Source organism: Simochromis diagramma, unplaced genomic scaffold (assembly GCF_900408965.1).
Source record: "Simochromis diagramma unplaced genomic scaffold, fSimDia1.1 OVJJ01000510.1, whole genome shotgun sequence".
In the NCBI taxonomy this organism is placed as follows: domain Eukaryota; kingdom Metazoa; phylum Chordata; class Actinopteri; order Cichliformes; family Cichlidae; genus Simochromis; species Simochromis diagramma.
In genome coordinates, this window is record NW_024387326.1 from 4,383,459 (window position 1) to 4,407,131 (window position 23,673).

At 41.7% G+C, this 23,673-nt stretch overlaps 2 protein-coding genes across 4 annotated transcripts; one reads left to right on the top strand and one right to left on the bottom strand.

The window, feature by feature from the left end:
• Nucleotides 1-146: 146 nt before the first annotated feature.
• Nucleotides 147-11,153, bottom strand: st13 (ST13 Hsp70 interacting protein). Of its 3 annotated transcripts, none has more exons than XM_040006035.1 (13): nt 11,000-11,153; nt 10,463-10,602; nt 7,159-7,207; nt 6,957-7,065; nt 5,471-5,544; nt 5,258-5,324; nt 5,050-5,134; nt 4,833-4,943; nt 3,505-3,607; nt 3,222-3,338; nt 3,085-3,124; nt 2,764-2,870; nt 147-951 (listed from the first exon to the last, which is right to left on the bottom strand). In XM_040006035.1, exons 2-13 carry the CDS (start codon nt 10,570-10,572, stop codon nt 817-819), a joined length of 1,107 nt encoding a protein of 368 aa, XP_039861969.1. In that variant the 5' UTR covers nt 10,573-10,602; nt 11,000-11,153; the 3' UTR covers nt 147-816. The 3 variants fall into 3 exon arrangements, with proteins under 3 accessions (XP_039861969.1, XP_039861971.1, XP_039861970.1); XM_040006037.1 differs by lacking the exon at nt 11,000-11,153 and adding an exon at nt 10,810-10,931; XM_040006036.1 differs by lacking the exon at nt 11,000-11,153 and adding an exon at nt 10,720-10,741.
• A 1,210-nt stretch (nt 11,154-12,363) lies between these two features.
• xpnpep3 (X-prolyl aminopeptidase 3, mitochondrial) lies at nt 12,364-23,324 on the top strand. Its single transcript, XM_040006164.1, has 12 exons — nt 12,364-12,514; nt 12,598-12,711; nt 15,962-16,084; nt 16,170-16,357; nt 16,528-16,747; nt 18,155-18,339; nt 18,439-18,501; nt 18,845-18,958; nt 19,078-19,163; nt 21,552-21,735; nt 22,249-22,369; nt 22,450-23,324. Exons 2-12 carry the CDS (start codon nt 12,645-12,647, stop codon nt 22,614-22,616), a joined length of 1,518 nt encoding a protein of 505 aa, XP_039862098.1. The 5' UTR covers nt 12,364-12,514; nt 12,598-12,644; the 3' UTR covers nt 22,617-23,324.
• Nucleotides 23,325-23,673: the final 349 nt, after the last annotated feature.

Genomic DNA, 23,673 nt, shown 5'->3' on the forward strand with positions numbered 1-23,673 from the left:
TTGTGGATGGATTAAGTAGCTGGTGGCCCACTCTCCCACCAGGCCTGATTTATCAAAGTACCTTTAAAGACCCACATTTGGAACCAGCTGATGTGTTTGTAAACAGATTGAGGCAATGATTATGACAGGTGAAAAGATGAGTCGAGTTTTCTGATCATTCTTTCCAGTTTAATTATCACAGGAAAACTGAAGTCAAAATAAAAATGAGTGAACTCTTTTACACATGACATTTAACGGGAAACAGAACTAGAAATGCAGATCAAACCTGATTTGCAGGAACAGAGCTTTTATTTTTGTGAATTTTTCCAATAGGGTCAAACATGTTCAATACTTTTTATAATAATATGTCTGATAACAAGAAGGGCCCACAGTGGTGTGAGAGTTCAGCTCCGTCCACAGAAAGAAAGAAACCAGTAGCTAAATCAGTGAGTATTAAACAGCGGTAGAAATGTTTCTAAGCTAGCGTCTTAATGCAGGAGGCTCCCGGTTTGGCTGTTCATGACGCAGGTTAAGAAAACGTCAACCTGTGGTTTAAGTGAATTCCCAGCTGAGATGTGCTGGACGGGGTGTATAAGTATCAGACCTGACTCCTAACCACCGGGCTGCTTTGTTGACATGTTGCTAAGTGCTAACAGGTTGATTAAGAACATAAAAAAAAAAGAAATTGCCAACCTTCCTCTACACCATGCCAGTTAACCCGTCACCTGCTCCCCTGTTTGAACTACACACAGTGAATAATTGTTGAAAAGCTTTGCTCTCCAGATTGTTTCACCACATATCCACTCGTTCTTCTCTCCCATTTCGGTCCCGTCCTGTTTATGGCTGTGGAGGAGCTCCAAATTTAGAGCTCAGCTTGGTGACGAGGGCCATGATTTTGGGGTTGTTCTGATACTTGGAGATGTTGGCCGGGTTCTGGGCGACATCCTGGAAGGCGGCCATCACCTCAGGGTCCTGGAGTTGGATATTGGACAAAAATGGGGTCAACTTTGCTCACCCAGGGCATTTCCAAATCAGCTTAACAAAAACTGTTGGATGTTTTTTTGTTTTTTTTAAACCATAGGTCATATGGTGGTCTTACTGATTCAACAATGCATAACAGCCATGTGTGGCTGAATGATTTATGTCAGGAGTAGGCAACTCCAGGCCTCAATTGCTGGTGTCCTGCAGGTTTTAGATATCACCCTGGGTCAATACACCTAAATCAAATGATTAATTCATTACCAGGCCTCTGGAGAACTTCAAGACATGTTGAGGAGGTAATTTAGCCATTTGAATCAGCTGTGTTGGATCGAGGACACATCTAAAACCTGCAGGACACCGGCACTTGAGGCCTGGAGTTGCCTACCCCGATTTATGTACTGTTCAGCATAAGAACTTGATTTAAATCCAGACACACCAGCCTGTCTGGCACCAAGAACAATGTTGTATTGAAAGCCACTTAAATCACCAGTATGTTGCTCAGTCTGAACTTCAGTTTGTCATCTGGATCATGTCTACATGCCTAAAGGCTGCTGCCATGTGATTGGCTGACTAGACCAGGGGTCAGCAACCTTTAACACCCAAAGAGCCATTTGGACCCGGTTTCCATGAAAACGAAAACACTGGGAGCCGCAAATACTTTTTGACATCTAAAATGAAGATAACACTGTATATATTGTTTTTTACCTTTATGCTTTGTGTGAACAACTAAGGTGTGTTGCTTATGAAATCCATGAAGTGCTACAGAGAAAATTACATTTTATTTATGTAATTAACACATTTTGAACTCCTAAAGAAATATAACAAAAGGAAAGACACCCAGCTGAACTAAAATGATCCAGCAAACAAAAACAGTTGTGAGCCGCCACCCTTATTTGGGCTTCTGGATCCTTGACCTGACTTTTAAAAAAATAACTGGAAAAAAAGCACTATGCTGCTAAAAGATGAAAAATAGATATTTGCAAAATTCTGCCTAAATATGTATTTTACCCGGTTAATGTGTGTGGAGGGGGGGTGGTCTGCAGCGCCACTGCAGGGGAGGCGGACACACCTGAGCGGCACCCGCAATCACGCCTCGCCGCCTTAACGTCTGTGCTATCTATGCTGTTGTGTTGGTATGTGTCGGGCTGTGAACTGAAAAGCTACAGCCGGCTGTATGCGTAAAGCAACCGTGAGTGAAAAGTGGTCAATAAAGAGAAGCTGAAAAGCATGTTCATGCAAACATCGTCAGGTCTGCCGTGATATGTTTACAATGGGACTTCTGCTCCTGAACCTCTGCACACAGCATCTGCAAATCGGGGCTGTACGAAGTCAGTTTCATCTTTACGCAGGACTGTAAGCTGTCATCTGTGAGGCGTGAGCGGTGTTTGTTTTTAACATAGTTCACGGTGGAGAATAGCTGCTGACATAATGTTAAAAGGTGACATCAATGATTTTTAAATGTCAAAACGATGAGAATTTTTCCTAAACCAAGTAGAAATACAGTTTCTAGGTATCTGCCTTTATTGAGGTGCTGGCTACACTGTGCAGACAGCTTTGTCAGTGAGTAAACATTAGAACAACAACTAAATTCATCTCCATGCTGCCCTAAAGGCTAAAATAATCATTTGTTACTGTGTGGAAAAACAACCAGCCCGCTCCTGAAGCTCCCTGGTCTAAGTGTGCGCATCAAAATTGTTCTATTAGCCGTCCTGTCTACAAGACTCTCCTCAGCACCGTGTTACGTGTTAAAATGACCAACCCTAACCATGGGACAGCTGTGATGTGGAGGACAGAGTTAGTCACCTTCATGGCATTAAGCAGCTCAGGATCTTTCAGGAGTTCACCTAGACCAGCCATGCCGGGACCAGCTCCGGCTCCACCTGGGAATCCGCCTGGGAATCCACCCGGACCTGCCAAGCAATGATTAGACTTATACTTGCACTGTCTAATAAATGGATGCATAACAGAACCCTGACATGAACACACAGCTTCACACATTGTTCTCACCCTGGACGTTGCAGACACGGGATGATCAATAAAACAATCAGTGTTTACAGGAGTATAAATTATGGGACTCCATCATAAGGCATCCGGCAGTAAAATGAGTTGCTTTTGCTCTCCTACCTGGGAAGAATCCTCCTCCAGCCTGTCGTGCTTCCTCTTCCTGTTGCAAAACAATGAATGAGACATTCATCAGTGTCATACAGTTTTTGGATTCTTTCACTCCTGGAAAATCTGTGGAATTCCTCCCAGCAACTCACCCTCTGAGCCCGTGCGTGCTCCTCTCTGGCTTTCTTTATCCGGTCTTGCTTCTCTTTGATCTCCTTCTCTTCTCTCTTGCGCTCATATTTGCGTCTGTGCTCTATGATTTTGTTGGCCTGAAAATTACAAAGAGTTCATCTGCATTAAGATCGTGTAAACAGATCAGGACTTTGCTGTTTAACTGCAACCTTCTACATATTGAACTACCTGCATTACTGTTCCCACCAAAAAATGAAACTGTGGCAAAGCGTTTTTTAATCTTTCTGTTCACTTCACTGTTACCTTTGGCTGGACCTCCTTCAGCATTGCACTGGCATCCTCATCATAGTCCAGTTTACAGGCTGTGGCCAGGTCCCTGGCTGCCTCCTCCCAGTGTCCCAGCAGCCTGCAGCAGGACAAACATCAATTTACTGACAATATTTGGTTTCCATTTCCAGTTACCTTCTTCAGAACTTTAATAACTCACATATTTAATCACTTTAGGACTTATATGGCTGCTTGAGTTAAAGGTATTTCTAAAAGCTCCTAAAAAGCCTTCAGTTGATCCAAAATGCTGCACCTGTAGCACCGACAGAGACTAGACAGAGAGATCAAATTTCTCCCACATTAGCTTCTCTTCTCTGACTCGCTGCTAAATCCATAATTGAATTTACAATCTTTTTCCTCACATATAAAACCCTGATCAATCAGTCCTCATCAAATCATCCTGTTACTCTCATAGAGCACTTCACTCTCACACTGCAGGCTTACTTGTGGTTTCTAGAAGTAGAATGGGAGGCAGAGCCTTCAGCTTTGAGGCCCCAGTTTGGATTCAAGAGACAGACACCCTCTGAAATATCCTTTAGTTAAGAAGCCACTACTGGGCAACATTACATTTTCTCTACTTTCATTTGTCGTCATCTCCCTATGCACTCCTTTTTTTCCTTTTCCTTCACCCCCAACAAGTTTTTTTTTAAATAAATAAAACCGAACTGAACTAATTGAATACAGTGAAGCAGAGCTGACAGAGATCTGCTTAACATCACCTCCCTTAATCTGACTCACTGAAGTGTTTTTGTCTGTTGTTGGTGCTATTTGGAGCATTTTTAAGGCCCCATTCACACAGGCCAAGAGGGAAAAATGCACATTCCTCCATCTGTTTTGTGATTGGTGGTTGCTGAGGGCTGCTGGCTGTTGCTAGGTGAAAGAGGGTGCTGTACCAAAAAACCTTGTCACATGTAGTTTGCATGGAAGACATCAACTTGTCTGCAAACTTCAAAATTTTACTCTCCGACTGGTTGTGAAAGCTGAAAAAATGTGACATGAACCAGAAATGGATAATATTCGCCTTCAAAATAAAAGCATGTCTTATCACTGCAAACATCATGAGCACTGACCAGTCTCGAAGCACGGAGACTAAAAATGGAAAATGCGTACACATTTAGACTATGATGTCTAGTGTATATATCTATCTATCTCTCTATCTATCTCCCAGGATTAAAGTAATGGGCTTGGTAATTAAATATTACCAAGCCCATTTAGGGGAGTAATTCAGGCCTGAATGATGCTTTTGCGGAAGTTTGGAATGAGAGTTTGGCTATGTTGCCTGTGCAGCAGAAGCTCTCTCATACCTGTGAGCTTTCCCCCTCCACTTGTAAGGCTGTGCAGAGTCTGGATTGATGCTGATGGCTCTGTCACAGTCTCTTATGGCTGCGTTGGGTTTCTGCATCTGGATGTAGACACTAAAACGAAGAGAATAACCAGTTACACTCAAAGGCATTCAGAACAGACGGTATCTGAGGGAAGAAGAGGCGGTGGTTTCAAATGAAGGACACAGTGGACTCTCACCTTGCTCTCTTGGCATAGAGGATGGCAAGGCAGGGGTTAAGCTTGATGGCTTCAGTGAAAAGATCCAGAGCTTTCTGCAGATCACCTAAAATATATTTAAAATGAGACATTACAGATCATAGAGTCATTTTAATTTCTTCTTCCATGTACAGGGAGAAGCATTCAGGAATTGCATTCACTGTTCATTGTAAACAGACCATCAACCCACCTTCTCCTAGAGCGTTAATGGCCTCCATCTTCTTCTCATTGGCCTGGTCCATCATTTCCTCTGTGACCTGTGGGAGAGTATGGATATCTATGCCTCAATTCTCTCTAAAATTTAAAATATAGTAATTTCTCTGTCTCTGAATCTTAGTCAGGGGCTCAGCTTCCAACTAAGATAGGGTTTAAATTTTGATTTAATGTATGTGCATAATTTTACCTCAATGTCTTCAAGCTCGCCCATATCCTGCGGGTCATCAATGTCTGGCTCGATCACTCCCTCTCTGTCGATTTCTGAGAAACCAAACACAAAAACATAACATAAATAATTAAGACGGGAGCGGTTTGTTCTATAACTTGGAGGGTAGACAATTACTCGCATCAGCATCCCTGCAGGACTGAACCATTATTGTTGGCGGGGAACGTTTACTCAGCTCCACACTAACTGAAATAAGCTCGATGAAATTATTGGTGTAGCTTAAAAACAGGTTAACAGCTAGCAAAAACTGCACCACACCTCAGCTACCAACAAGGGATATAATGTAAAAACATTCTGTGTTGGGATGTTACACCAATTTTTATGTGACCACATCAGAATTGTTACATTTTCTGCACATGCGTCCAGCCACATCTCCACTGTGCTCCATCTGTCGATAGCATTAGCTTTTTCAGCCTGGATGGAAAAAATTCTATCCTGATCCGAAATGGCTCAAGTTGAAGCCAACTGGACTTCTTTTGGGTTTCACGTCTCATCCAGTAAGCCCCTTCAGCTCTAAAAGCTCACGGGATTGTCAGCGTGGAAACACGAATGGTGGTTAAATCAAAACTGGATGTAGACTGCCTCCTGTTCTCTGTCCAAAATGTGAACCTTAGAATCCTCAGGAGAGCATCCTTTGTCCTTTAAAGGCAAACATACAGCCCAGTCTCATCCTGTAGAAGAGGCGTTGTGCCATGTGTCTGTGGAATGGTCGCTCTCATGTCTATAACCAAGCACTCCTCTCTGCACTTAGTTGTTTAGCTAGGGTTTTTGTCTGAGTGTGGGGCTGGGTCTGAAGTGCCGTGGATGTTAGCCGTGGATGACAGCATTATTCTCCCAGTCACTGTGCTGCTCACTGGTTGATGCTTCAGGTTCTTTTCGGTGCATTTTTGGTGACTTGATAAAGGCCCAGTTTGGATATCTTTTAATATGTTTATGTCTGTGTGTGTGTGTGTGTGTGTGTGTGTGTGTGTGTGTGTGTGTGTGTGTGTTTTCCCTGGCATCCTCCTTGGTGAACTTAATGTTTGTATCCTGATGGTAACTGTTCAAGTAATTTCTCTTTAGTATTCTTACTTGATTCTTGTGTTAACTCCCTCATTGTTATAGTTTTGAAATATTTAGAATAAGGAATTTAGATGATTGTGGGTAAGCTCTGAGTCTGTTTCAGTACTAAATAATGATGTTAAAATGCTTTAATAGGATGTAAATAGAAGTGTTTTCTGTTTATTTATAATTAATTAAAACATTCATTGATAAATAAAGGACTAGCAGTTAAAGTGTACTCTATTAACCCTAATTTCCTTCGGGATTAATAAAGTATTCTGATTCTGATTTAAAAAAATCTTCCGTAAATTGTGTTCATTATTTCATTTAATCTATTAAATTTACAGCATGTAAATCAAAGCTCCAGGCTGTCATGAAACAAAGTGTTGAGTGGGGCATACAGTACCTATTTCACTCTCCTCGCTCTCAGACGGCACAGCAGGCGCAGGCGCAGGCTCAGGCTCAGGCTCAGGAGGCGAAGCTGCGGTGGGTGGAGGGCCACAGGGACAGCCACCCTACAAGTCAGAAAGCACGCTTTGTTATGATGAGGTGTAATTTCTGACATTAGCATGAAGTAAAAGGCAATTAAATAATATTTTAGGCATCACCTGGCATGAGTCACTTGTCTTGGGTGGTGGAGGGATTGTTGCACCCATGCTGCAAAACAGAACAATAAAATAAACACAAAACACTAAATTTTAAGACATTGTTTTGGAGGAAAAGCCTAAACAGATATTGCAACAGGGTTACTTCACCTGAACATATTGCTTAGTTAATTTCTGAACATTTTAGTGTAATCAAATCATATACACCATCAGATTTAAAGTTACGTCCCTCTCCTTGGTACCACTTCACTGAACCACAGCATGTAAAACTGCAAAAAGTGATCTTAAATTGAGTAAAACAAGCGGCGCACAAAGTAAGGCCACTTTAATGATCCCTGCGTCGCTGGTTTCTGATGAGGATTTTGGCTACGTTCACACTGCAGGCGAAAGCACATCAAATCCGATTTTTTTGACCCTATGCGACCCATATCCGATCATGGTATGACAGTGTGAACGGCGCAAATCCGATATTTTCAAATCCGATCTGGGTCACTTTCGTATGTGGTACTGAATCCGATACATATCCGATGTTTTAGAAAGCGACTGCTGTTTGAACGGTCATGTCGCATTAAATCAGTCTTTGACGTCACCGACACAAGACAGACGCCAATTATCAGCGCCCGAGAAGACATCGCGAGCGCTTCCTGGCCATCCCGTGTAGATGTCAGTGAAACTATTGGGAAGACAACGTTGGAGAAACGTGAACATGTTATTTGTACTGTATAATCTGCAGATTCTGACAGAAATCTGCAACTATCCTTTGAAGCACCGCTCCTCTCTAAAACAGCAATAAGGATAATTATTAGGTTATTTACATTATTATGTAAATAACAAAATAACTTAAAGCAAAAATTGGGAAACGTAAAGTCCGAAGTCTTTATATTAACGGCCATCTGTCAAACAATACTGTTTGCTCTGGGTCTAAACAGAGCGCGTTGTGTGTGAAATCTTCTTTTGCCCATGCGGGCCGCTTTGAGCGTTCACACTAGAGCGCGTTTGCTGTCGCATTTTATTTGTAGTGTCAACAAGCAGACAAAAAAAAAAAATCGGATTTGATCAAAAAATCGGAATTGAGCATTGAGACCTGCAGTGTGAACGTAGCCTTTGAGAAACATTCTGTGTTGCGAGACCCAATCTTTGTGGCGTGTTGGCCGGTTCTGCACCTCTTGAGTTTTGTAACTTGGTTCGTTGCCCCGCAGAAGTCGCAGGTTGTTTGAAGACACCAGTGTACGATCGTGTACTGACGCACAGAGGGAGATATTGCAACTGTTTGAAAACGTAAGTGTGTAGAAAGAATCCCCCCCCCTAAAAAAAAGACACTCAACAAAGTCTTGGCTTCCAGTTTTGACTCCTTCTCTTTCTTATCGGCGCTTGTGATGCGATATTGTCGGAGCCCTGACAACTATCATTTAGGAAAATACTGCAGCGACTTCTCATGGCTTAACAGCCAGTATAAGCCTGTATCTGTGTGATGACGGTACGGAGTGAGCAAAGCGACCACAGCGGACGATATATTGGCACCTTAAAACATTCATTCCGTGAACTTTGATTTGAGATTTTGGCCCACATGCCTCTATGATAATAATTGTGAGGACAGATGCTGAGAAGGTGTACTCACTAGCCTCTTACCCTACCTAACCCTATTTAACCTGTCCCAAACCTTTAAAGACCGTTCTTTTATCCCCACAGGAAGTTGTGTCAGACCCCCAACAATCATAGTGGGCTCCTGGTGAGCCCAAGAGTGTAGTAAAACAGAACCTGTACTCAAATCCATCAGAAAACTAATGATTTGTAGTTAGGTGTTAAAAAATTAAGTTAGAGCTCAGCAGCACACACATATCAGATCTGTCCTTTGGTGGGTGTCTGAATACTAGTAGTCTAGTTTTTAATGTTTTGTATAATTGGTTTTTAATTCAGTTTTTCCAAGCAGTTTATTTCTAAAAATTCTCAGCAGCACAGACAAAAGTCTGCTACTGTAGTTAAAGTTACAGTGCTGAAAATCTCACCACCAGATGTCAGTCTTTTGCAGATTGCAGTCAACTGATTTCAGCTTGTTTTTAAACCCCCCCAATTCAAGTGCATAATCCCATCGAACTTCTGCAGGACAAACAACTGACTGCAGTTCATCTGTATTGAGTACAGGCTGTCAGTCAGCTGTTTACCTCAGTTGTCAATGTGTTTCTAGGTCTATTTACACTGGAGGCAGCTGTAAAACTGTGAAAGCTTTGAAAGAGTCTGAAACGAATCAGTGGGTCAGTGAGGCTCGCTTTCTTCAGATAACAGTGTCACTGCGGTTTGTTTATCACATGGAACAGCGATTTTTAGGACACAAGAGCCTAAAATTACCTGGCATAATGTTAGCTTATAACCAACTTTTGTTGTTTAGCCTGTTCATTGTCTGCTCAGGAGGGTCGCGTGTCTAATCAGCTGACAATACCCAACTGTGACAATATCAAGAATAAATAAGCACGTTTATGCACGTTTATGCGTGTTAAACCTCTCTGAGTTCAATTTAGGAGATGAGGCTTGAGGCGAGGAGCAAGAGGATGATGTTTTATTAAAATGCCATCGTGCGTTTTTCACTTCTTTGGTGAAGGGGACCGATAAAACCTAGGTGTAACTTTTCATATCTTGAGTGCGAAGGCGCAGACACAAATTAAATATCACCTCCACCGCATGCGAACGCTTACGATTTCTCTGCGGGCTCTACCCACATACAGTGATGTACATCTCAGTCACTGTATTCAAGTTTGCAGGGTAACATGGCGGCTTCCATAAAGTGACACCTGCTCCTCTGTATTTTTTTAAGAGAACTAATTAGTTTATGAGAACATCAATTTGTTGGACAATATAATTACACACTAATTGATGCATATTCATAAGCATAATATCTTTTTCTATTAAACAAACTCAAAAAAATAAGTGACTGCACCTTAAAAACATATACAAATAATAGTACCACAGTCCGAGCTGTTCAGATGAAAAAACAAAACAGTTTTCTGCATTGCAGAGTTGAGGTATTAACAACAACGGAAGCAAAATAACCTCTAGGGTTTTACTTTAACAATTCGTTGTGTTGTGAGGCTTTGCTTTGTACACCCTACGGTGGGGGGCCGTGTTCTTTACCGTTAGGTGGGCGGAACAGGGCATGTGGTCAACCCTACAGTCTGTTTCAGATCTCACCTAAGCACTTGTTTTGGCATTATGGAAAAAAAAAATCATCTGTGATTCCTTAAACCAGGAAGACCAGCATTAGACAATGGCTATCCACTGTTTTTAGCAACAGGTAAGTTGCCAGTGTACTGACTTTAGCAGCCACGTCCGGAAGAAGCCCATCTCTGGAAGGTGCAGGATCCCGGGATTAGCCTCGCACAACTGCACGAAGCCTTTCAGCTCGGCCACTTTCCGTGGGTCCATGCTGCAGTTTCACGTCCACCAGACGGAGCTCTAGGTGCAGGGGGAAACCAGAGAGGAAAAACAATCAACAGCTTAGCAAAGTCCGGAGTTGTGTTTAGCTGCACGTAAACAAATGACAGCATCCGTAAGCTAGGTATGCTAACGCACAAGGATTGAATGAGCGTGCGCAGTAACCAGCTCCACAGTTCAATATAAAACCAGCAACAAGCGCTACTGAAGCTTTACAAATGAACCAACCACGCAACGACTATGAGTAGTGACTGTTTCAGGGGTCGTAGGTCAGAAGTTTCTAGAAATGTGAATTCATCTGTGACGCGGCGACCGTTTGACGCATAATAACGTCGTTAGCTTGCTGCACCGCGGGCCATGATTAATCAAAATAGTTCGTAGATGCAAACATTATTTTCAGGAATAAAAGCAAACTCACCCGGCCGAAGATATGCCTAACTGACAGTTAAGGAAAAAACACACAGAGGAAGCCTGCAGTCGATGTTAGTACTATAATACACCTTCACCGACAGTGGCGTCGCTCCTGGGTTTTCATTCAGGCGTGTTATCGGACAGACCAAGGGGGTAAGGGTGGTGTGTGCCCTGAGCCTGGCCTGACAGAAACGGTTCCGCTTCACAGCGCGTGCGAATCAACTCAGCTCCCCCAAACTTTGTAAACCCTAGAAGTACGAGATTATTTCATTAGAGGGGTTAATGAACCCAAGTAGCAAAAACGTTAACATTATTTTCTTCTTATATAAATATCTGTAAATAGAAATATTAAAAAAAATAATATTTAATATAAATATATATAAATATTTAATATTCTTTCTACTGACATAGTGAACAGCATTTCCTGTAGTTGTACTGGATCATTTTAATATAACAGTGCATTTAGATTTTTTTTTACTACTCATGGCTGTATCAGCATCGTGACAATAATAATAAATAAATGAATAAGCAAAGTTTATTTATTAAACACTTTAACAGGCAAACAGTCACAAAGCGCTGTATACAAGAAGAGAAACATAAATACGAAAATTAAGTGCAATAATAGGCAATAATAGGCAATAAAAACATACAAACCCATCCCACCTTGAACCTTGTCTCGTTATTCCCTGAAATGTCACGCTCAGGGTTAAAATGCACAGGCAGAATGTTACCTCATCATTGTTGTGGACCAGTTTTCCCGGAGTCTAGCCTCCCAGGCAGTAACGCGCCTGACGGTTTAGGCACTTTCATTTTCTAATCATATACGCTGAATTTCATAGTGTAAATCGCTAATAAATATACACGTATTTGTTGTTTCTACCATGTAGTAGAAATGCTAGAAAGAAGCTCCTGTAATATCCTGCATTTTTTTTCTTGTTGTAAGTTAAAATCATACTAAATAATAGAGTGACAGTGTTGTGCTGGTTTCTAGTTTAGTAGTTTATTTTTTTATGAGAGAGCAATGTTTGTGACTTGTTTTTACAAGCCGATGGTGTATTTTATGGAGGACATACAGTGCCTCAATGAATCAAATAAATACATCATTCAGTAAATAATAAAATGTGATAATTAATTAAAATATGAAATAATACATTAAATAAATCTATACATAATTAATTGAAATATCAATAATGTCATTTAAAACATTTAATAATTTATTTGTTAACAATTTTAATTAATTGCATTTAATTAATTGTTTAACTAGTTATTTGATTCCTTTTGGTACTCGATAGCCTCCATTTTATTGAGTGTACAAATAAGTAAAATAAAAGCTCACTGTAGTCGGTTCAACAAGTAGTAAAGGGAGAGGGTTCCGCTTCTCTACCTGGGAAACCAAACTCAGGGAAGCAATTCTCCTGAACTACAAACGAGCGTGGCTAGCCGACGTGAGAATAGCGAGCTAGCTAGGTGTAGCTGTCATTCAGGGTACAAATAACTGCTGGAGAAGAGACTGTTAACCTCGGTAAGTGATAATAAGTTACTTCAGAGTGTCTCTGTGAATATGAGTGCTCGGTAGTTCGCTGACTGTCACACTTTGTTCCGCAGGGGAGCGACATGCTGTGACTGATCGGTGTCCTCAAGTTGCAGCAACAATGTTGCTCTCAGCGAGCGCCTTGGTGAGGACCGCTGTCAAGCTGATGCCACGGACCTGGAGTGGAGGTTAGAGACAGTAACTTTACAATCACTACAATGACATTACTGTGCAAAAGTCCTGAACCATGCCTCTCTTATGTACATGTTGGGTGGGAAATGAGAAAAAAACCCGTCTAGAGACAGTATATAAGGCAATAACAGAGTTTGAATAATTCTAACCAGCTTGAAAGTCAATATTTTAGGTACGACCACCTTTATTCTTCAACACAGTCTAATGTCTTTTAGGCAGCTTTCTTTTCATTTCTTTAAGTAATCTTCAGGAATAGTTCTCCAGGATTCTTGAAGGACATTTAAAGCTCTTCTCTGGATGTTGGTTTTGTTCTGTTCTCTTTCAACATGATCCCACACTGCTCCAATAATGTTGAGGTCTGTGCTCTGGGGAGGCCAATCCATGGCTGATAGTGTTATTGTGTGTTTTTCTAGGTATGCTTTTACTGCATTGGTAGTGTGTTTGGGATCATTATCATCCTGAAAAATCAATCAGACACTTTCCAGATAGTATCCGGTTGTTAAGTGATGACGTATAAACCCTGTTTCCATTAAGGCTGGTGTCTTTTAAAAGTGTTTGTATTGTGTTCAGTTTAATCTGAACAAGCCCTTAAAATAGTCAGTGATCACTGGCTGATCACCTCTCTGGGTTTTTATTACCGCCATTTGTCTGCAGCACGTTGTAAAGCTCAGTTGATTTAAACCAGCTTATGGTTTGGGAGCCACCAAATATTTGAATGTGTGAGAAAAGTATCACTCTGAGGCTAACGAAGATTTGAATGGGTGCTTGAAGCTGAGGATCAGGAATTTGTTCATAGCGAGTAATCCAAACTATGCAGCAGGATATCAGTGACTAACCTCGTGCTGGGGATGGATCATCACAGGCGTTCTGCTGACTGAAGTTTGGTCCGTTTTCAGTGTCTTTTTTCCTGTTGTATGATTGCATTTGTCTTTGCCCATCGGGGTCCCTCACATTAACTTTCATTGAGGGCAAAAAAGTTAGCGTTCATCCTCCAACTTCACTGTGCTAATGTGTTTTTATTTTCCATATCAACCATAGCTCTGTCAGCTAGCCCAACTTCAGTAACCTTACAAACATTGCTGCTGTTTAGTTTTCTGTCTTCATGCATGTCCAAAGTGATTGCTGCGCTGTACTTTTCATTTTTCAGGATAACTCAGTCAGAATATGGTATATCATCTTTGGATAGAAACTAGCGAACTCCCCACTAACCTCTAACTTCATAAATCCTGTTTTTCATGAATGCTTGAATCTTAAACTTGATTGTTACACCTGGTAGAGCAGCCACACTTTTTACTTCATTACAAACTAAAGAATTTTGGCACTTTTTAGCTCCCAGTGATGCAGCAGTGTTTGTTTGAGTTGAAGAGGAGTTTGGACCCTGAACCGGCGAATGACGTCAGACTTAAAAGGCAGATTGCATGGTGGATCAAAGTCTGATGGTACTTTTCTGCATTCATAATTCCATCAATTTTGACAAGATCCCCAACACCACTGACTTAAATGCAACTCCAAACCATGATAGGGCCTCCACCCTGTTTTACAGATTGCTGTAGACACTCACTGTTGCACCTCTCTCTTGACTTCCCCTGTACGTACTGATGACAGTTTGAACCAGAAATGTCACATTTGGATTCAACACTCCATCAGACCTGTTGTCACTGATTTTTGGTCCAGTTCTTGTGTAATTTGGCATCCCTCAACCTTCCACTGAGACCATTTCTAATGACCCTTCAGTGAGCAGTAGGTGGATCAACAAAAGGTTCTTATGGACACAGCTACCCCTGTGCGTCTTCATTTGGCTCAAAGCTTTTGCACAGTACTGGAGCTTAGATCCACTGAACTGAACTGGCATGTAGTTACAATGCCATAAATTTTTTTTATTCTTCTTCCTGATTTATTTATTTATTTATTTATCCCATTTATGTGGTTTAGCTAATAAATATGCAAAGATGACCTGAGAAAATACAAAATGTGGTCCTTAAATGAAGGTTTAATTAAAAAAAAAAAAAAAAAAAAAGTTAAATTGAAATTGCACTCAGCTTTCCAAAAATGTGGTTAATTAATCACAGTTCATGATTTAGCAAAATACTTTTTCACATTGGGACAGGTAGGGTTTTTTTCTCCTTATTAAATAAAATATTCACTTAAAACTGAATTCTGTATTTACTCAGGTTATAATTTTCTAATTAAAACAAATGTGTTTGTTGACGAGCTTGATGATGATGTGTACCGTCTATGCAGAAAACGAAGAAATCAGGAATCAGGGAAATGCTTTTTCACAGCACTGTACTGATGGTCTACTCTAACTTCACCATTGCTTCAACCTGTAAAATACAGCATATGTTGATGCTCAGATAATAAATATCTAATAAAGTCATAATAATTTAACATTGTCCAGCACCGCTGTGCTTTTTAGTTGTTTATATAAAGGTATGTTTTGTAATCGCTCTTTTAAAAAAATGTAACTTCAAACCTTCACCACCAGTGGGCAGCGATTTACCCGTCGGCACACTGAAATATTTTCTGATGTGAGACGCTGTTCTATGCTGATAAAGCTGCTGTGACGCAACTTATTGGTTTGCGAAGCCTGAAGCTGATCATTGTCACTCCCCCCCCCCTCTAGGTGATTGCTAAATGAGCCCCCCCCCCCCCCCCCTTTTTTTTTTAAATGGTTTTGTATGGATAAAGTTTTACATATTGGCTGAAATCAGACACACTGTAACTGAATACATATGTATAATATTACATTTGCTCTAGTTTTACACTTTAAAAAAATCTGTTAATGTCACAGGGCTTAGATCACTCACCAATTTTAATAGTCAGTTGTCCCATAACGTCCTGTTTTTACCTAGTAACATGAGCAAAAGGTAAGTAGGTGGGAGATAATAGATTGTTAATGCAACTGATCTCTCTCTCTATCTCATTTTGAAGACACCCACTCGTCCCACTGATATGTTGCATGAAACCATAAGGACAGGCAGACTTCTACCCAGTAAATAATCATCGGGATGCTTTGTAGTGGCCTGAAAATTGCTATAAATGGGGTTGGGTCTTTTTTTTTTTTTTTTTAACTTTTACTCACTTTTAGTACCGAACTCTAAAATTGTTTAAAAAGATGCATGAGAAAAAACTACTATATTTAATACTCCAGCATCACCCAGCGGACAGAACTGATATAACTTTGCTTTAGTCAAACTGAATTGACCAAAGCACCTGTTTACAGTCTGTGTGTGTTTCTGTCTGTAGGATGTATTTGGTGCCTGTGCAGAAACATTTCTGTGAAACCTGGCGGGTTGAAGCCAAAGACGGTTCCACCTCGTTACCTTGGCCAGCCCAGTCCTTTCACTCATCCGCACCTCATCAAACATGGTGAGTATTGTTTACAGTGGACAGCTGATCTTGTAAAATGTCATTTCTTAATTTATTTCTTTAAGGAAAGCATGCTTCTCTTCAGGTGAGGTAACCCCAGGTTTGAGCCAGACGGAATATGAGCTCCGCAGGCACCGACTGGCCTCGCTTATCGAGGCTCAGGCCGAAAGACTCGGACCTTCTGCTTCCTCCAGCACCCATGTGGCCATCATTTTGTCTCACCCAACTAGATACATGACCAATGACATCCCTTATCCCTTCCATCAGAACCAGGTGAGCACTTGGTTTCAAGTTGCATTCAGTTCAGAATTCTTCAGAAAGGAGAAAAAATTGGATTTTGCTCTTCTTCCTTTTCCTGGGTGAAATTTTATCTTGGTCTACTGAGTACTTCTTGTAATTTTAGCAAGTTTTTACTAATTCATCTCAAAACATATGTTCCTCAGGATTTCCTCTACCTCAGTGGTTTCCTCGAACCTGACAGTGCCTTGGTTCTTCACGGGAAGGATCGACCAGACCAGGCTATTTTGTTCGTCCCTCGCAGAGACCCGGGGAGAGAACTGTGGGACGGACCGCGGTCTGGGAAGGACGGAGCAGCTGCTTTGACTGGCATAGAGAGAGTTCATAGCATAGAAGAACTGGGTGTTGTACTCAAGAGCCTGAAAGGTGGGTGCATGGGAGTGGCGGGGGGGGGGGGGGATTACTCTTTGCAATCCTGCGGAGAGAAAAAAAAAAAGTATTATGGTTCATTCCTACCAGATCACTAACTGCCATATCTTTCTCTGAGAAAGGAAAAGGAGGCCCAATGGTTTTGGGTGGTCAGTCTGAATTACGTAGGTTGCTTGAATAAAGAAGCAAAGTGACACTGCTTCAGGGTCTTTCACAAACCTTATTATCACAGGAATATGTATATGTATGCAGTGTTTTGGAAGCAAAACTTCTGCCCAGGTGTGGTGGCCCTAACAAATTAACCTCAAGGTCAGAAAATCTGCAAAAGACCCACAAGTTTCTTGATTGTACAGTTTGGGGGAAATTAGGTTTACAATGATGCAACAAGCCACACGTTTGGCATTATGGCCATAATACACAGCACCGGGGAAAACCAACCACAGCATATCAGCACAAGCACTTCGTATCAACTGTCAGCACGGTGAATGGGCTCATTTTCCAGCCACAGGACTCGGGCACCTTGAAGTCATTGAGTTGACAATGAACTCCTCTTCATACCAAAGTATTCTCCACGCAGACAGGAGGCCCTCTGTGCAGCAGCTGAAGCTTGGCACAAATTAAGCCATGCATTAGGACTATGATCCCTAACAGCAAATGGGTGAAAGAGAAAAATCAAGGTGTCAGTCAGACCTCACCTGACAGGCCTAGAGTCACTTCAAGTCCAAACCTCAGCACAACTAAAATGCTTTGGTGGAAGCTTAAGAGAGCTGTGCATAAATGAATGCCCACAAACCTCAATGAGGTGAAGCAACGTTTCTCCACAATTATGTAAGAAACTGATAATTGAGGCTATTGCTGCTGAGGTGGGTTGCTCTTCATCTTCATAAATGAAGAGCAGGTGTACTCAAAACTTCACTAGAAACAATAAATAAGGATTCTAGAGTTGTGCAGTGTGTGAGCTGTTGATTATTGTTCTGTGTTCACATTTTTTTGGCTCTGCACCTGCGGATCTCCGTGGATTCTTTTGTCCTTCAACTGTAAAATGCTAATGGGGTATTGTCATCACCCCATTGAGCAGCCGGGTGGATGTGATAACTTAAGAGTGAGTGAGGCAAAGTAGGATTTACAAATTGATACCATAGGTGCATCTACTCAAAATCTGGGATGAGTATATAATATAATTTTATTGACTGATGTGAAGACGTTCTTTTTGACAGGACGGTAGTAAAGAAAGATGGGACGTGTGAGGTAAATAAAAATGCAGTTGTTGGATAAATGCTTTCCTATTTCAGTGCCAAAACTTTTCATTTAGGTATTAAAATATTTTTCTTTTTTTTTCTATTTAGCTCTTTTATCACTTCAAATTCACTCTTAGCATTTCTGTCTTCTCTGATCCTCTTCCAGGCACTATGCTGTGGTACGATACTTCTCAGCCGGCTCACCCTCAGCTCCACCAGGCTCACGTGTGTCCCGTTCTGGAGGCGGGGCCGACACCACGCACTCTCAGACCTCTCATACACTCTCTCAGGGCCCTCAAAAGCTCAGCCGAAGTGGCTCTCATGCAAGAAGCGGGTCGAATCACGGCACAGGTTGACGTTTAAATTGGTTCTTGTGAAGCTCTTGAAGACTCCAAGTGAATGTTAGATTTATGAAGTGTACTTGCAGCAGCTCATATTGTTATCTTTCAGGCTTTTAGGAGGACAATGGCTCTGTCTCAAGGAGATATGGATGAAGCTGTCCTGTTTGCTAAGGTGACTTCTGTGATGACCTTTATTTCTTCACTGCCTTTACGTGTGCGAGCAGTCATTATCTTTGTGTCTTTCATTGATTAGGCTCATGATGTAATTATTAGAACAGTAAGTGTTAGTTTATTGATTTTTACAGTTGGAGAAGCAGCTTTGAAATTTTCCAAATTTACCTCCTAATTTCATGAGTCTGCTTTAAAAGAGCAGGTATGGAACTCCAGAGAGTTGTACCATAAACTGAAAATGCTGTTTAAGTCTTACAGTGTCGACTTTATTTGTTACGTACTGTACTGTGCAAAAGTCTTGAGCCACCCGTCCGTTCTTTGTATTTAACATAACCTTTTTCCAGTTTGATTTTGAGAATCGGATCCATGGTGCTAACTTTCTTGCGTACCCTCCTGTGATTGCTGGAGGAAATCGAGCTAATACTCTGCACTACATAAATAACAACCAAATAATCAAGGTAATTACTCCATGAACACGTCAGAGGACACAGATATTCCTGAGAATAATTACTTTACATGTATTTAAGTAGCATATATGACTCATTACGTTTTGCTCCCTCCTCTTTGTTTCCATCAGGATGGTGAGATGGTGTTGCTGGATGGTGGTTGCGAATACTTTGGTTATGTCAGCGATATCACTCGAACGTGGCCAATAAATGGAAAGTAAGTAAGCTGATTACATGGACCCTTAAAATATTTGGTGCCAACTGTTTACAGAAGTGATAGTTTGTTTAATGAGCTCATAAATATGGAGAGTTTATGCCCTCAAGAAGGACAGAAAAGCTTTTTCAATATGGGGATCTGAAAAATTACTTACCACAGTGCGTATTGGCTTGCATAGCAACAGATGATCTAGTGTGGCAACCCTTAATTATAGAACCAGACATTTGTTTAAAAAAAAAAAAAAAAAGGGGTGATCTAGCTTTTGGAAATGAGAGAAACTAAACTACAAAACTACAATCACTGATTATAGGTTTCAATCCTTTACGCCTTGAGTTGTGGCAGAAGTTCTTTTCCATCTGTTATCATGACTTCGCTAAGGATAGAGTGAAGTTGCCATTTGTGCATCGCACTCCATGAGTCAGTGTAAATTTGTCAAACTTCATTTTACATTCAAATTCAAATTTTATTTGTCACACACACACAACCATACACAGTATGACATGGGGGTGAAATGCTTGTAGCTGTACAATGCCCGACCATTAAATGACAGAAGAAAAGTTTTACAATATTTACAATTTACTACAGAATTTACAAATTAACTTAAGAATTTACAGTAAAGAATGTGCAAATAGCAGAAGAGATTATAAAGATTATAGGAATTATAGGAAATGTGTGGTGGTGCGTGTGGTGATGTGTGTGAGAGTCCAATCTTATAGTGACGTGTTTGGGAGAGTCCAGTCCTACACCTGGTTCAGGGCCCGAATAGCCTGGGGGAAGAAGCTCCTCTTCATTCTCTCTGTTTTGGCCTTAAGGGAGCGGAAGCGCTTCCCAGACCTCAACAGTGAGAAGAGTCCATTGTTGGGATGGGAGAGGTCCATCATAATCTTCCTAGCTTTGGACTTGCACCGCTTGGTGTAGATGGACAGCAGGTCAGGGAGCTCTGATTGAATGATGCGTTCTGCCGAGCGCACCACTCTTTGCAGATCTCATCTGTCCTGCTTGGTGCTGTTCCCAAACCAGGTGCAGATGTTTGCCGTCAGGACGCTCTCGATGGTGCAGGAGTAGAAGTTCTTGAGCACCTTCAGTGGCAGATGGAAGTCTCTAAGTCTTCTGAGGAAGAAGAGACGCTGACGGGCTTTCTTAACCAGGGAGTTGATGTGGCAGGACCATGACAGGTCCTGAGTGATGTGGACACCCAGGTATCGGAAACTGTCCACTCTCTCCACTGGCGTGCCACTGATGATGAGGGGTTTGTAATTCCTCGCCTGCTTTGTAGTGAAGTCCACGATCAGCTCCTTAGTCTTGCTGATGTTTAGGAGGAGGTTATTCTCTTGGCACCAGGTCTCCAGGTTCCTAATCTCCTCCAGGTAGGCCGTCTCGATGTTGTCGGAGATCAGGCCCACAACAGCAGTGTCGTCAGCAAACTTGACAATGGAAGTGGTGTCGGATGTGGCTACACAGTCATAAGTGTACAGTGAGTACAGCAGGGGGCTTAAAACACAGCCCTGAGGCACTCCAGTGCTGAGTGAGATGGAGGGGGAGACTTTTTTTCCCACCCTCACTGATTGGGGTCTGTCTGTGAGGAAGTTGAGGATCCACTGACACAGTGATGAGCTGAGTCCTAGATCCGTCAACTTGGTGAAAAGCTTAGAGGGAATTATTGTGTTGAATGCTGAACTGTAGTCCACGAACAGCATCCTAACATAATTCCCTCTGCCAGTGTCCAGGTGACTCAGGGATGTGTGGAGCAGGTGAGATATGGCATCGTCTGTGGAACGATTAGTCCGGTAAGCAAACTGAAGTGAGTCGATGGTGGCAGGAAGTGAAGAAGTGATGTGATCTCTCATCAGTCTTTCAAAACACTTCATCACAATTGAAGTCAGTGCTACTGGACGGTAGTCATTGTGGCAAGCGGGCTGTTGTTTCTTTGGAACAGGAACAATAATGGACTGTTTGAAGCACGTGGGAACCACAGCTTGGGCCAGGGAGAGGTTTAAGATCTCCGTGAACACCGGTGCTAGCTGATCAGCGCAGGCTCTAAGGACCCGGCCAGGGATTGCATCTGGTCCTGCTGCCTTCCTGGTGTTCACCGTCCTGAAGGTGTTCCTCACGGCATGCTCTGTGATGACGAATGGTTAATTTAGTCATCTATTTGTTCCAACTATTTGTTTCAAGAGCGCATGTGTTAATAAAGGTGGTTCACACCTCCAATCCTGGTTTGGTGATCGTGGTATTCAACTTTAAACTTCATTTTATCTGATTTCTAGAATTTAGGTCCCTTAAATTAAAGAAACTGTCTGTTTTTGAAGGTTGATCGAAACTGATCAACCTTCAAGTCACAGAAATAAACTTTTTTTTTTTTTTTTGTTCTTTTTTGTTCAATACTAGATTCAGTCCTGCACAGATTGAGCTCTACGAATCCGTCCTGGAGGTCCAGCGTTCCTGTTTATCTCTTTGCTCTCCAGGCGTCAGTCTGGATCACATCTACAGCACCATGCTGGCTCTGCTGGGACGACAGCTTAAGCGGCTTGGCATCCTCGAGGCCAGTACCAGCGATGCTGAGGCGCTAAAGGTAATAATTGGAAAAACAGTGGGTGCCCAGATTGGTTGGTAGATTGGTTGTGCACTGTATATTTAATGAGGCTCATCTGCACAGTGTCATGGTCCCTAGAGGAGGAGTCCGGACAAATCTTACTTTTCCTCAGAATTTTTACACATGCAGCGGACTTCAAGTGGTCGTCAAAGAAGTATAATAGGAATAACTACTCTGTTGTCGGGTCTTCGGCTGTCCGTATCTGCAACAGAGTATAATTTAGGCTTCAGAAGGAATGCTGGCGTTATATTCTTATGAAGTCAGATTTCCCTTTCAGTATTACAGGTGATGTCTTGTGTTGGTAGTCACTAAAGCTGGAGCTTCAATTCAACATTTCAAAAAGTTGTTTTTTTTGTGTGTGCAGACCAGATGACCTAATCCAGAGGATTAATGTGGTTGTGCTTTGTTAAGGTTTATGTGAGGTTTGACTTTAGTAGAACCACTCGTCTGACTGCTGCAGCCTTTTTTACTATTTATTTATTTAAATTCCAGGCTGCAAGGCGGTACTGCCCCCACCACGTTGGCCATTACCTGGGCATGGATGTCCACGACACTCCTGAACTATCTCGCTCGCAACCTCTTCAGCCAGGAATGGCCATCACCATAGAGCCAGGTTTGAAATCCACACGGCTGCACCTGCATGTAAATGCTCTGTCCCGTTACCGTTACGGCTCACATTGTGTCTTGCTGCAGGGCTATACATCTGTGAAGACAACGACCAAGCGCCGAAGCACTTTCGAGGCCTGGGTGTCAGGATTGAGGATGACGTGGTGATCAGAGAGAAGGGAGGACCTCTGATTCTGTCCTCTGACGCACCAAAGACCATCGTTGATGTAGAGCGGGCCTGTGCACAGAGATAGAGCAGGGAGAGAAAGAGAACTGACCGAGTGCTACTCACTGCTATCTGTTTATATCATGAGACTCAGGGCCGTGGTGCATTACAGGTGGGAGCACACAATAAGACTTTAGTTTTTAAGTCACGACAACCTGTTATCCTCACTACTCTGTCTATGAAATACTGGCTGCATTAGAACAACTCAGCTCCAAGACATAAAACCAAACAGCCAAACATAAAGTTGCAATTCTTTATTTACAAAAAAGGCAGATTACATATTCTTCTATCAGTGAGCCAAATCTGACACTAAAGTCTAAATCAACATCTACAAACAACAGCTAAGATCCAGCTACCACGAGTAGTATTTTACGTGATTAAACCGGTTTGATTCTCATCGTGTTTTCTGAACTATGGTTCATTTTCATATCTCACTGAAGAAGTTGCACACAGAAGTGCATAATTGTTTTCCAACTCATACTGCAGTACAAAGGATCCAAACCCTGAGTACTGAACAGACTGTCTGAAAAGGCTGCTCGTCATAAATCTGGAGTTACTGTGATGTCTTCATTAATCTGCTGAATGTGAAAAAGGTCACAAGAGTGTCAGTGTGTGTTGGATTTTGTTTTTCTTTTAGCAGAGAGGAGAGTTGTGTTGTTTTCTAAATTATTGTGTATTAAAATATTTCCAATATTTCTTTCATAACTAATAAATTCAATGGGTTTAACTTGGGTTACTTATGGAGGATGTTTTGTTGGTCGATCATAGTGAGAGATGACATTTCCTTCACTATATTATAAGTCAGTTGTCCCCTTATGTCTTGGACAAAAAGGACAGTATTGTAGGACTATTCATTCAATTCAGTTTTTATCTACATGGTGCCAAATCACGACAGAATTCGCTTCAATGTGGTTTATATTGTAAAGTTGTAATTGTAGTTGTATTGTAAAGTAAAGACCCTACAATAGGCAGGAAGAAAGTTTAAGCGATACCAGACTGTGGACAGACCAGCCCTAATTCAATGCTTTATCAAAAATGAAAGTTTTAAGCCTAATCTTAAAAGTAGAGAGGTGGTTGGTCTCCTG